This window comes from Cibotium barometz, chromosome 10 (genome assembly GCF_041138505.1).
Source record: "Cibotium barometz isolate CiBa-2024 chromosome 10, ASM4113850v1, whole genome shotgun sequence".
NCBI classification, from domain to species: domain Eukaryota; kingdom Viridiplantae; phylum Streptophyta; class Polypodiopsida; order Cyatheales; family Cibotiaceae; genus Cibotium; species Cibotium barometz.
The window spans coordinates 46065881-46080169 of NC_141055.1; the positions used below are offsets into that span (position 1 = coordinate 46065881).

Consider the following 14289-nt stretch of genomic DNA (forward strand, 5'->3'; position numbering starts at 1 on the left):
GTTTGAAAGAAGTGTTGATGAAGAAATCCATTTTCCGCGTGACAGCACCATAATCAACTGCCAGTTTGGAATACCTGTTCTCTGAGTACAGCTTCACCACCTGCCGTGTAGTGGTGTCTATGAAGCCCATCTTCTATTTCAGCCTTTAGCATTTATGTACCATGCAGCATATCAGCCCACCTGTCCATCTCAGATTTTATTCCTTATTTATGTAGTTTATATTCAAGTTTGTTCTAAAATCAAAACCTTGTATATAGATTTTGTTTCAGGTCTAAGTAAAGGTATCTTACCCAACCAAGTCCGTTCTTTGGGCCGTGTTGACACATTTACAGATGTGGAGACCTGACCTTGATCTAGTTTAGCAAGGTCTACCCCCATGAATTCTTTGTCTTTCCTAGTTTGACCAAACATAACAACTAGTTGATGGTTATCCCTCCACCCAAGCAGAGGTCCACCATCCTATAGGTCACTAAGGTGAATGATCCTTTTATTTTTTTTTAACCTAGGAATTTTGAGGCCAGTGTAGGCAAGGGGAGGATGAATACATGGGATCACCATATATGGTTTGGCAATTTAGAATTGCATGTTACTCTTTATAATGTGTATGAGGACTATGGGATCACTATGGGTCCATGGTTATGAGCTCATAGTGCCTACTAGCACTAGGAGTTGGCTAGGCTCATAGGTTTGGACATGGGCGCACTAGTAAGCGTGTGCACGACGGGCAGCCACTATATAAGTGAAGTTGTAAGCCCTAATTAGAGATCTGGCTCCTTCTGTATGAGTGCCAAAGTCTATGCCAATATCTACGCTGTATCACTGGAGAAATATCATAGCTCTCCCAATGAGGCCTGAGAGTAGGGATCCTATGCATCTGTCGAGTGAGGAGAAGCCTGGCATTCCGGACGGTGAAACTAAAAAAAGGAAGGCTTTTCAAAGGATCGAAGGCATCAATCCACTCCCACTCTACTGGATCGCACTGAAGATATCTGATAGGACTGCCACCATATAACCACAAATACCAAGAGCCATGAGTCACTATCTGAGGAGAAGGGTCAATGAACCAATGCTTCCCCGAACGACCAACAATCCTCACTAGACTAAGTGGACGATCTCCTCCATACTACATCTCCTCAATCTCCCTCCAAGCATGATAGACGAGACGAGAGCTGCTTAACGTCGACTTATTGATCTAGAGAGACCAATCGATGGAGAGACTTGAACCCAGGTGGGTACATGTCATCCCAAGGGCATGATAGAGTAAATGATGCAATCTGTAGCCTCCTGGCCCGAGAGAGCAATGACCTGCAGAGCTACGCCTATCCTCGAAAAAACTCCCAACCAACTCGGATGATAGTCTCCATGAAAGGTCCCAGAAACTTAGAAAGCCACTCATGCGGAATAGCTGCATCAATCTGATCAATACGAATGCGGGAGCCCCTAAGATGCTAAATGGATGAAGCTCTCCGATCCTCCGAAAGACTCTTAAAGGTCTTCCAAGCAAGAACTGTGTATGCGCATCTCTCCCATCCTGACCACTGCATATAACGAGATGCACCAAGTGGCCGACCAGCCTCATCCCTAATGAGCTCGTTCCACATAATAGGTTGTCAGTCAGCCTCATCCAAAGACCTAGGAAGCCTTTGTCGCAAAAAAGATCTCATGCTTCTCCATGCTCTGACAATGGCTACAATAAGAGGGGAAGATGGTGCCCTACTTTCAGCCTTTGTGAACAAAAAATGTGCTGGGCATCCAGTCATAGTCACATGGGAACGCCGTTCCATGGGGGAACGTGGAGGCCACCACCTTGGGAACGGTGGAACGTGGAGATACGTGGCTTTTAATTTTTTATTTCACTCATGCGCGAAACGGCGACGTTTTTCTCCACGGGCAGCGTAATAGCGTCGCCTGTTTTCTTTTTTTTGGGTTACGGGTGCCCAACGTTTTGGGCACCCTTTAAAAAAGGCCCAAAATTTGGGCCTTTTTTAAAGGGTGCCCAAAACGTTGGGCACCCGTAACCCTTAAAAAAAAGAAAACAGGCGACGCTTGCTTCGAGCGCCGCCGCCGACCCCTCAAAAAAACGAATCGAAAAACGAAATCAACGAATAGAAGCTGCAACGTTCAAAAAAAACGACGACCTGCAGGCTGCCAGGCTGCCCTCCAACGTTCATAAAAAAAAACGTCAATATCAACGTTTAAAAAAAAAACGTACCTCTCTGGAGTCTGAGAACTTATAAAATCCAGTGCAGCTGCAAGTACAGTGTGCAATGTGCATAGCCAAGTACAATCTCTCTCTCTCATAGCCAAGTACAATCTCTCTCTCTCTCTCTCTCTCTCTCTCTCATAAGGGAACCAAGTTCCAACTTCCAAGACAGCTTTCTCTCTCTCATAGCCAACTTCCAAGTACAATCTCTCTCTCAATTTTCAAAGCCAACTTCCAAGTACAATCTCTCTCTCTCTCTCTCTCTCTCATATAATGCCTCCTAAGGGAACCAAGAGAGCCAAGAAGAACGAAGCATGGTCATGGTGGGATGAGGTGGATATTCTTGAGGCCAATCAAGGCGGAGGAGCTAGGAAGTGGAAATGTCGCTATTGTGGGAGCACCAAACATGGGGGAGTCAACCGAGTTCGAGGTCACCTAATCCATGAGCCGGGACAAGAAATCCAACCATGCTTGTCAATCTCAGCTGAGAAAAAGAGAGAGCTAGAAGCTAGGCATAATGAAGTGATTTTTCGTGCTCCTCCTCCAAGAGCTATGGCTGCGAACCCATCATTCTTTACAACTCCTTCAAGCAACTTCTCCACATCCGTAGGCTCTTCTTCCGTGCATCAACCGCCACCCCCCAAAGGCACGCAAAGAACTCTTGCGGGTTCTTGGAATCCACGCAAACGAGAAGCCGTGGATGCAGCTATTGCAAGGTTCTTCTACCATGACCACATCGCTTTCAATGTGGCAAGGTCCCCTTATTTTCGGGAAATGGTTCGTCTCATTGCTGAATTTGGACCAACCTACACTCCCCCTTCTTCGGAGAGCCTTCGAACCACGCTTTTGGCAAAGGAAAACGAAGCTGTTGAGCAAGCCATGCAAAACGTCAAGGAAGGGTGGCAACGCAACGGTGTCTCCATCATTAGTGATGGATGGAGTGATAGCCAATCTCGCTCCATCCATGGCATCATCGCATACTCTCGAGGAAACACATTTTTTGTGTCTTCCCATGATGCCTCCCCAACGGGCAAGTATGCCGACGTCATCGTGGAGGAGTGGGCAGAGGCAATTGAGCAAGTGGGTCCTCAAGATGTGATCCAGGTCATTGGTGATGGGGAGGCCTCAAATCGAGCTGCAGGCGACCTTCTTTTGGCAAGGTATCCACACATCACATTCACTCCATGCATTGCACATGGCTTGAATAATCTTCTGAAAGACATTGATGGTCTTTCATGGGTAGCACCATGCATAGCAAAGGGAAAAGACATAGTTTCATTCATCACTCGGCACACATTTAGCCTCTCCGAGTTTAGAAAAAGATCCCCAAACTTGGATCTTAAAAAATATTCGGAAACTCGTTTTGCATATAATTTTATTATGCTAGAGAGGCTAGTTGCACTCCATAACATTCTCAAGCAGCTTGTAGTGAGTGATGAGTGGAGCACGTGGCCCACTGCCCGTAGCACACAAGGAACAACTTGTTACACCCACATCATGGATGCTCCTTTGTGGGTGAAGATTGAGCATGTTGTCAACATTACGAAGCCCATTATCTACATGCTGCGTATGGTGGATGGGAAAAAACCTTGCATTGGCAAAGTTTATGAGGGCATGGACAAGATGGTGGAGCGTATCCTTTCTTTGGAGCCCGACACAACAAAGAAGGCAGAACTTCAAAGTTTGTGTCAAGCAAGGTGGGACCGATATCACTCACCAATGCATGCAGCTGCATTTGTGATTGATCCAGAGTTTCAAGGCAAAGGCCAGGAATCGGATGAAGAAGTCACAAATGGCTGGGACAAAATCCTTGCCAGATTGGTGCCTGACGCTACGATGAGAAGCAAGATTAGAATTGATTTGGGAAAGTACAGAGCAAAGACAGGTAATTTTGGTTCAGCAGATGCCCAGCAAGATAGGACACTTATGGGAGGTGCTCTTTGGTGGGAGAACTACGGATCGGGTACTCCAGAGCTACAACGGCTTGCAATGCGCATTCTCAGTCAGAATGCAAGTTCTTCTCCAATTGAGCAACTATGGAGTGTTTTTAGCCATGTTGCCTCGAAGAAGAGAAATCGGCTACTCACTACCAGAACAAATGACCTTGTGTATGTGTCAGCCAACTTGCGACTATTAGCCCAGGTTGCTAGTGGTGACTTTGACCATGAGAGCTTCATAGATATGGAGCCACAGTCTGAGTCGGATGATGACGACCCTCCACCTCCACCTCCACCTGCATCGATGCATGATGCATCTATGGATGATCTAGCTGACATCTTTGCACCTATTTGATATCACCTAGGAGTCAGGACTTTAGGTTTCTTTGTTCTTAGCTATCTAGCTTTCACTATGTGGCTGTACATTGTACAAGCTATTGTACTTCTGGTTTTCTAAATATGAACAAGGTCATTGAGTTTGCTATCAAATTCTTGTCTCTTTTTGTCTACTTTCAATTGTATATTTGTCTCCTTTTGCCTGCTTTTAATTGTATATTTGTCTACTCATGTGTATTGAAATATGATAACGTGTCGTTCCGGATCCCGTTCCGGATTGCAAGGGGTCCCGTTCCCGTTCCCGATTGGCCCCTCGTTCCCATATCCGTTCCCGTTCCCTGGTGACTATGCATCCAGTCTCTCCCGACCCTGGGTGTACATCCGGAAATCTGAGACAAGAAAAAATCCTTCCAAGGCTCAGTGCCTGGTAGGAAACCTCTGACCACAAGTTTGCAAAGCAACGCCTTACACTGAACATCCGGATCGATAATATTCAAGCCCCCCTCTCGTTTGGGCTGAATAACTGTGAGCCAAGCTACCCTGGCACGAGTGTCTGAGGTGCCATCCAAACCTGACTAGAGAAAATTGTGGATCAATCTCTGCAATTGGCCAATGCGCGTACGCACGAGAGAAGCACCAACAAGAGGCAATAAACCAAGCTGAGGCAAGCAAAAGCTGATACGCCACCAAAGCTCTCGAAGCTAAATCTAATCTCCTGGAGCTCCAATGGAGGAGCTTCTTCCAGATACTCATAAGTACCAGAGCAAACTGTTGTGCAAGAGAAATATCAATCCCAACTTGGCATCCCAAATATCTAGCAGTGCATCCTCTGCTGATCCAAGTAAAACCAAGCTCTGCACCCCAAGCAACTCTCGGTGAATCACTAACCCAAAAACCAACAAATTTGTGCCAATTAATGAGTGCCCCTGCTGCCAAATAGAACTCCTCTAGTGCTACCCAGAAGGAACATAAGCATATATGTGAAGCCTCCAAGAACATGGTTGTGTAATCAGCTAACTCACAGTCAACCAATTCCTCTCGACTACAAAGAGGCAACCTCAATCCCGAAATACCAGCAGCGGAGCGGAGAAAGATGCTCATGGCCTCTGCAACTATGATATATAATAATGGGGCTAAAGGGCAGCCCTGCCGTATTGAGCGAGAAATCTGAAAACGCTCTCCTCTATCACCGCAAGCGAGCACTCTATATTGTGGGCATCACCATACATGCATGAAACTCCCTTGATCCATCTCTGAGAGAAGCCCATATGGCTAAGAGTACCCTCAAGGAAGTCACAATCCACTCTCAAAATCCAAGAGCAGAATGGCGAAGGACTGATTGCTCGCTTTAGCCCATTCAACGGCCTCCCAAAACGAGAAAACGTTATCAAAGATGCTCCTTCCGTGTAAGAATCCATTCTGAGTATCATGAATGACAACCTGCAAAATTGGCTGCAATATGATACTCACTGCCTTAGCAAGAATCTTATATGCAGTCCCAAGTAAGGTGATAGGTCTCCACTGGCCAATCAATGTCTTATCCCCACTTTTAGAAATAAGATAAATAGGCCCCTCAATGAGAGAAGAAGGCATAGAATCTGTGTCCCACATCTCCTGCAGAGCCGATGTGATCTCAGTCCCAATCTCATCCCAAAAAGTAATGAAAAAAACAGGGGAGAGGCCATCCTCCCCTGCACACTTACCATGAGGTAAGGCATGAAGAGCATGACTGAACTCCTGCATAGAAAAAGGGGCATCCAAGGCGGCACACATCTCCTCAGTGATCAAATGTGGCAATGCATTCCAAATCTTCCTCTGTGCCCTGTGTCTCAAATCAGAGTGCGGCTCAGCACTAAGAAGCTGGCGATAGAAATCAGTGGCAATCTGTCTAACCATAAGAGGATCTAAGTGAAGAGTGCCATGTGAATCCTAACACTGCCTGACAATATCTCTGGCATGACATGGGCCGTGAGTAGCAAAGAAATGTTTGTTACATCTGCCACCCATCTGTGTCCAAAAGGATTCTTGGGCATGGAAACGGTACTCCGCGCGCTGCTCAAGAGAGTGATGAAGTTCTGCCCTAACAATACATAGAGAATCTGCAATCCATTGAGCATGAGGATGTTTCTCGTGCTCTTTTTGCAAGGCAGCCAATCTACGTCTAATAGCCCTTTCTAAATCCAAGGCCTCTTGCCTCTTAGACAAGGCACATTTGTGATAAAAGTGATTAATATCACAGAGAGCAGAGGCCAGGCTTTGAGAGGCCTGTGAGAAATCATGAGATCTCCAAATATCAAGCATACGACGCAATAGCTCTACATCTGAAAAAAAATGATCAGGGATGCGTACATGGGATGCTGATCCATGGCAATTCGGATCTCTAATACATAAACCATTGGGCAATGATCCGATTTAGAGGTGCCTGTAGTGTTGAGATATCGAGCTCAACTAGTGCGACGGCGGACATTGATGACGACCAGCCTGGGTGATAGCTTCCGCATCTACACCACTGGCATGGTTGGTGAGATTATGGGTGATTTGCGGCTAGTGGGATGACAGGCTGTGTAACAGCCATTTTGGATTACTAGAGACTGGCATAGTTATAGCGCCAGCTCATTTAGTCGGGTTCACATTATGGACCGACCCTTGTATGTTGTAGTAGTTGAGTACTAACCCATATAGTGTGTCATCTTATCTTTATGTTATAGTGGTTGAGTAGAGAAGAAGAAGATAGAAGAAAATTCAGCTATCCATCTCTCTCTTGTGTCTTGCTCTCTCTTATGTGTGTGTGTTTGCTCGCTAGGGTTTGAAGCTCTCCCTCTCCCCCACATTCTCTTTATGGTATTAGAGCCTAGTTCGTGTGAGAGCTCAGGAGGCAAGTAAGAGGCAAGAACAAGCAAGGAAGCGGTACTACACGGGTAAGAGCACCATCATCTCTTTCCCCTCTTGGTTTAGGTACAACACCCCCTCAGTAGCTCTAGGAGTTACACATCTCCGATTGTGGAGCTATCTTCGCGGGAGTGGAGCTACATGGCAAGAATAAGGTCCTATTGGACAAAAAGTTTTGGGCCAGATTTGCATTTCGGGCGCATTATGGGCCCCGCTTCGTCACTGTACTGGAGTGTTTGCATCCTGTATGTGTCCTATCATAGTGTCTGTGACACTAGTTGAAAGTCAGTACAGGACTTTTCTTGCGCCTTGATTCCAATCCTTGAATGCCTTTATATCTGTAGGAGTGGCATTCTCCTGAGAGAACTCTGGAGGCTCCTCATTGTCTCCTTCTACATAATCCCAAAATCCTTTACCCATTAGAAAATTGGTCATTCTGAACTTCCAGGCATGGAAGTTATTCTTATCCAGCTTCTCACTAACAATCTGATTAATTCCGTCAGACATGTTTTCCTGCAACAATCAAATAACTTGCAAACAGACAACTTCTGTATGCAACCTATAATACAGCAGTATCTCCTGTAACTGCTGCAGCACCGGTACTTCAGCACAGCTTGTGTGTCACCAAATGTGACCAAAGTACATGTACATACACCCAGTATCAACAATACATGTACAAACCTTGTTTGTACTTCCAAAATGCAATGCTGCACTGCAATCACCAGATTTCGAGCAGTGTCAGGATTTCAAGATATATGGTATGTGGATTATGGTACCTCTAACCACATGACCAGTCATGCCGAGTGGTTCAGAGATATGCAAAAAATGAAAAAACAAGGTTATGTAGAAACAGGTGATAATACTACGCATCCCATTGCACATGTTGGTAAAGTGCCATTGTCTATGCAAGATGGCAAAATAAAGTACTTGGCTGATGTACTTCATGTTCCAAATATTACAAAGAACCTGGTTTCTGTTGGACAGATAGTAAAGCAAGGTTTGCTTTTGGCATAGGAGCAACTGGAGTCTCGACAACTGCAGAAGGCTTCTGTTGGGCAGGACCACGCCGCCTCCTAGCATGGCCCCTTGATCTAGGACAATCTCTAGCAATGTGACCTTGTCCCTCGATGACAAATCTGACACTGGTCAGGTCTGCCTACAATCTCCATCCTCTGGCGGAAATGAGATCCGTCAGGTCTCTGAAGCATAACATGATCATCAGTAATCGATGGATCAAGAACAAGCACAAGGACCCGGGGTACACCATCAAGAGTGGCGGTAACGGCCACGGAAGCTGAGGCGGGAGAGCTCGGAAGGACTGGTACCTCTAGAACCTGGCCAAAGGATTCCCCTATTGAAGCCAAAAGCTTCCAATAGGACCGAGGAAGAGCAGGGAACCGTAGTGAGACCGGGGTAAGGCACTGATCCTCCGCCACTGGATCAAATCCCACCTGGTACTAAAAGAAGAAAATCTTCCTAGGACCAAGTGGGAAGGGGCTGCTAGCCAAAACCTGAGAAGTAGCTTCTGAAGAATGAAAGTCCACTTGGAAGAAGCCTTGACCAAGCAAACGAGTATCCTGGAAGTGCACAATCAGCTCCGAAGGGAGAGAGCTGCTAGAAGACATTCACGGGCCTGCGAACAAGAGGTGTGGGAACCATAAACTCTCACAACAAGGGTGGTTTGGACCTCAAGGTCAGTGTCGTGTTGAAGAAGCCTCGACCAAGCAAACGAGTATCCTGGAAGTGCACAATCAGCTCCGAAGGGAGAGAGCTACTAGAAGACATTCACGGGCCTGCGAACAAGAGGGGTGGGAACCATAAACTCTTGCAACAAGGGTGGTCTGGACCTCAAGGTCAGTGTCGTGTTGAAGAGAGGTGAGCTCGTCTTGTGAAAAATTGATGATTCTCCCGGCGAGTGGGGGTGACGAAAGATTGGCTGCGGCGGCAGAAGAAGCCATAAAGCCAATCAAAAAAAAGTGGACGGCCGACTTGAATCCAGATAAAATTGCTGCTGAAAAAGAGGCGGCTGCAGAAGAAGGGGGGTAGAGGCGGGAGCAGAAGGGGTAGCAAAGGCAGAAGGGCAGGCGGGGGGCTGCAGAGGGGCAGGCAAGGGCAGCAGAAAGCAGCGCGAGGTCACTTCTCCTAGCAGCGTTTCGAGGCCCATTTCCTTGTTCATCTCTCTTGCTCACGCATTCAAACCATATACAGTTTGTACAGCAATTTTATTTATTTATTTTTCAGAAAGGAGACTTCTATTAAGTTTGAAAAAATTTTACAAAATGGAGATTTCACACCAAAAAAGGTGGAGATCTCAACCAATCAGGAGCCCTCTGCTGCCAATAGGGTCCCGAATGAGAGGACGTGAAAAAGATACCAATGTCCCACTCTCTCATAAACTGGCCGCGCTTCCTCTCCGCAGCCCTCGAAGATCCCTTGATTCTGGCCCAGGTAGCCATGATGGTGTGAATAATATCACTCCATCAGTTTGTCCAGCAATTTTGGCCCACGATCCTGTACTTGATCTCTCTAGACCTTCATGACAACCACTTTATCACTTTGGACAGAATGGTGTGGATGATGGAAGGTTTTTCAGTTGTTTTTTTTTTTCAGGAAGTTTTTCAGTTGTTTTTCACATTGCTACTAGAAAAAATTTCCCAAAAAAAAAATCCACTACTTGGATTCCCCCACCCATTTGAACTTGTAAGGCCGAGATAACCTATGTAGAACTATGCAGGTCTATGTGATTAAAATAACTGCAGGATGGACATCTGTAACTCTGTTGTAGCCACAACAGACATAGATATGGGGATGAAAGGTGGAGAGACAAGGGAGGGGGGACAATGCAGTACAAACCTTGAAACCAACTTTCCAGAGGGAAAATGTCCAGATATCTACTGAAAGTATAATGTCATCAAAAAATGGTGAGCGTTGAAGGCTACGAACTGGTCCATTATGGCATTCCGAGATATTTTTTATGACATCAAATCTATCTGGCACATTAATATCTCCCTCTAATATATCTCCATTCTGCCATCATCACAAAGATAAATCATATAAAAAATGAAGCCCATTCCAAAAATGATGCACAATTCAATGCAATGATTGAAGGTTAAGATTGATAACCTCATTACAGCAGGAAAAACGAGAGTCTGCAGAGAGAATCATCTTCAGAAGGCCCACTTGTTGCTCTGGAATCTTTGAGGTAAGATCAATCTGGAACACAGGAGTCCATTGATACTTTTCTGAGGCTAATGCCGCAGCCTTGATTTCATCTAGTGCTTCCATGTCCATGTCTACGTGCTTTTTTGGGGAGACATCCCAAAAGATTATCTGTGCAGAGAAATCAACGAGGTTAACTTTTGGAAATTGTTGCAGCTAGCAAAGCTTTTCAACCGCTGTTGCAATGAAAATAGTAAACCGTTGACACACCTTCCCATCAGCAGCAATAGACACCAACATGCTGGTTTCTTGAGAATATCGTCTCACAATTTTTTGATTGCCCTCTAGCTGCAAGAAAAATAACACTTAGTTGTAGTCATGCTAAGAAGAAAAAGTGCTGCTTTCACGAGATAGAATCCTCAAACAAAAACATCCCCTACAAAATGAGCCAGCAAGTGTAGGAAACACAACAAGCCTGCCATTTCTTTTTCTGGTATTGTTTTGAATGCAGTGGCATTAAAAAACTTCCAATCACATGGCATTAAATGGTGTTGGCTGTTTTGTGTGCGCTATCCATGCGGGCGCTTGGGGGTACATGTGTGCACACACAGGGAGCGTGCATGCGTGTGCGTGCGAGCATGTGAAGTTCCTTTGTTTGGATAAATGGGTGAATGTGTGTGCACATGGGTGTGCACATGCACCCGCGCCCGTGAAAGAGAGAGAGAGAGAGAGAGAGAGAGAGAGAGAGTTATATTAACGTCTACAAAAGGCCAAAATGACCTATGAGACCAAAAGATTACATCATGTTCATGGAATACATCATCATGGGTACTGAAAATAAAAGAAAGGAAAAAGAGCTGAAATGCCAAAGCTAACCCCAATACAAAGAGCATCAAGCTCTCACATCACCCTAAAATATCTCGCATAGGGCGCAGCATCATAGTACCCAATGTAGTAAAGCTGAGCCGGAGGGGGAGAAAGTCTTGTGGTGGTGGGAAATGATCCTCCTGTGGTGACGCGAGCATCGGTGGGGGCCACAGGGTCAGGGGCGTCGAGCTCTGCATAGCTTGATGGCTCTGTCTAGTGCCACTCCTCTCAGCTAGGCTCCTCCATCAACCCGGATGTGGAGTGTACTGGGGTGGATCTGCTCTCGGAGCTCTAGTCTGGAAGAAGTCAGTGAGAGCTCTCTGTGCTCATCGTCATGCGGGTGCAGCTCTCTCGGGCTGCAATAAGGACTCCATGTGTCTGCAGAGCTCCAGAAGGAAAAGCCCTAGGCATCTCTGGTCTGGGAAATTCATGATCCTAGAAAGTGGTCTAAATCCATCTTAGAAGAGGTAGTGGAGCCTCTCCTGATCTCATAGTATACCGGGCATTGGAATATATAGTGGGCCTCTGTCTCAACCACTATGACAAAGCTAGCATATCCTGTCCTCTAGTGCACCTGCCCCTGGCCCATATCTGGCTATCTCCACTCTCAACTGATGGGATGAGGTGCGGATCTATCCAATCGCACACCACACCCCAAATGACATATGTGTGTCCATGTAGCACGGGCATATGATGAAACCGTCCTCTGTCAAGCGAAGAAGATGATCTTTGTAGAAGGCCATCTTTGTCCCCCGGGGTTGAACGGGTGAATGCCAGGTCCGCTGAGTATCTAGTCTCACAATGTCCTTCCTGATGACCCTGTTCAGCTCTGTGCAACTGAGAGCAAAGCAAGGGGCCTCTATGCTGTACTGAAACCGGGGGGGAGGGGGGGGGTGCCTCCATCTGCATGCCATGTATACCAAACCAAGTGCTCACCTATGCATACCAGCACTGCATGTCTCTGTCTAGTGCCAGCTCTCTCGAGGACTCTAGAGGGCAAGCTGAGGGTATCTATCTGGTGGGAGCTCCCATAATCTATGCCAGTACGTCACTGTCTAGAATAGAGCCTCTTATCACAATCGGTGCAGCCCCCATCTCAACTCACACAATCTCATGTGGCACTAAAGGCTTACTCCCAATCACATGCAAGATCATCATCACTAGGGGCCTCTCCATCTACTTCCACCCATCATATACCTCTTCCGTATCTGTCTCACTTGGCTCCCCCCTCCGTCTCCTCTGGGTGACTGTCTCTGGGTGATCTCCACGTGAGCCCTCTGCACTCAGAGACTGCGGTAAAGGTTTCTGCACTCATCATCATACCATCGGTTCTGGGGCATGCTCCCAGATGTAGGTGGCTGTCCTGTCTGTATGTGGTATGGGAAACTCCTCGCGGCGGCTGCGGAGTGCACTACATGTGAGAACTGGGAGGTGAGCATAGCCATGGGTGCCGATGGGTCTAAGGCAAATAGCTGATCATGAACATGATAGTCATACACATCGGCTAGGTCCTGAGTGAAGTGGAAAATAGTGCGTGGTGGCTATATGATGGGTGGGTGGGTCTCCAGCAAGCTCCTAAAACTTAAAAGTGAGGGATAGATATGTATGATCCGCCCCAATGGGGCATGGTGGTACGGTAAAGTGAAACACCATATCTGCTGCCTCCCGGGATCCCATCACATAGTCCACTGTACTGCTGCCACCCCCACTGGAAAGCAAGTCAACCCACCTGAATCTGGCCAGTGAGTCATCCCGTTATAAATAACGAGATGGTGTCGGGCCCCAAGCTCCAGCAAATGTTGCCCATATCCAGTGCTGTCAACTCCTCCGTCGCGGCGGAGATCCGAGTGATCCCTGTATCCTCTGTAGCTAGCGGCTCTAGTCTCAAGGGATCCTCAAAGTCATAGATCTCGCAGTGTCTGCTCTGAGTCCGTGCATTGAAGTCCCCCATCAAGAAGACTTCTCCTAGTGTCGAATAGTGTAAGATCTCCTCAGATAAGACAGAGTATGGAGACTCACTAGCCTCTCCTCCACCCGGCTCCTCGGTGGTGGCAAACCTCGACCCCTTCGGAGGAAAGTAGCAAAGGGCGATATAAATCCATCTGGTCTCAGACAGGCATAAGCTCATCCACATGTATCTCGCCTCCGAGTCTCGTGCTAGACTTGAACATGCTCATGTAACCCATGTCTGAAAAGCACTGCAATACCTCCTGAACCTCGGGAGGTGGCCTGTCTCATCCCCTGTCAGTGAGCTGACTCCCACTGATAACCCTCAACCCGTGGTAAACCCCTCTCCGGGCTCTCATGTGTCTCTGTCATCAAGATGATATCCCGGCCCTCCATCACCTCCTCAAGTCTCCCTGGATATGTCCATAGGGCTCCATTACAGTTCCAGACTGCTATGTGTATCTCTTTGTCTTCATGTTGTTTCCTCCGTGTCTCATAGGCCAGATGGCGCTATTCGACCCTCTTCCCATCAATGTAGATGTGACCATCCCTATAATGTGCCTTCTTCCGTTTTTTGCGTGCCGCCTTGATCTTCGGCATGCATAATCTTCTGTGCTCCAGCTGCATCCATGTGAGGTCATCATCGAAGTAGATGGGGTCCCCTGGCAAGATCCTCAAGATAGCACGTCTTCTCATAAAGCTCATCTTACTCTCCTCGTCCAGGAACTGTAGCACTAAGGCCTTGCCTTTGGTGGAGTCCTTTGGGGTTGTCCTCCATACTCTAGTGAATGGGAGCGGCTCATCCTCCTTTAGTCCTAGCTTGGTACATAGGTTCCGCCCGTCAATCTCAAGCGTGGAGGCAGTGCTCTCTGGTATCCATGTGACTCAGATGTTTAGGTGCCGGATCCGTCGCATCTTCTCTTCATCAAGAGTAGACTGCATCATGTGTAC

At 46.9% G+C, this 14289-nt stretch overlaps 1 protein-coding gene across 4 annotated transcripts in view; it reads right to left on the reverse strand.

Moving 5' to 3' along the window:
* Positions 1 to 14289, reverse strand: part of LOC147634972 (uncharacterized) — a 186732-nt gene that overhangs the window by 5356 nt on the left and 167087 nt on the right. For 2 of the 4 annotated variants that reach the window (XM_086804233.1, XM_086804234.1), the window contains 3 exons: positions 10795 to 10872; positions 10489 to 10695; positions 10219 to 10392 (listed from right to left, as the gene is read on the reverse strand). In XM_086804233.1, the coding sequence (XP_086660359.1) occupies positions 10219 to 10392; positions 10489 to 10695; positions 10795 to 10872 (459 nt within the window). The remainder of the gene's footprint in view (positions 1 to 10218; positions 10393 to 10488; positions 10696 to 10794; positions 10873 to 14289) is intronic. The other 2 variants (XM_086804235.1, XM_086804236.1) reach the window with 1 other exon arrangement.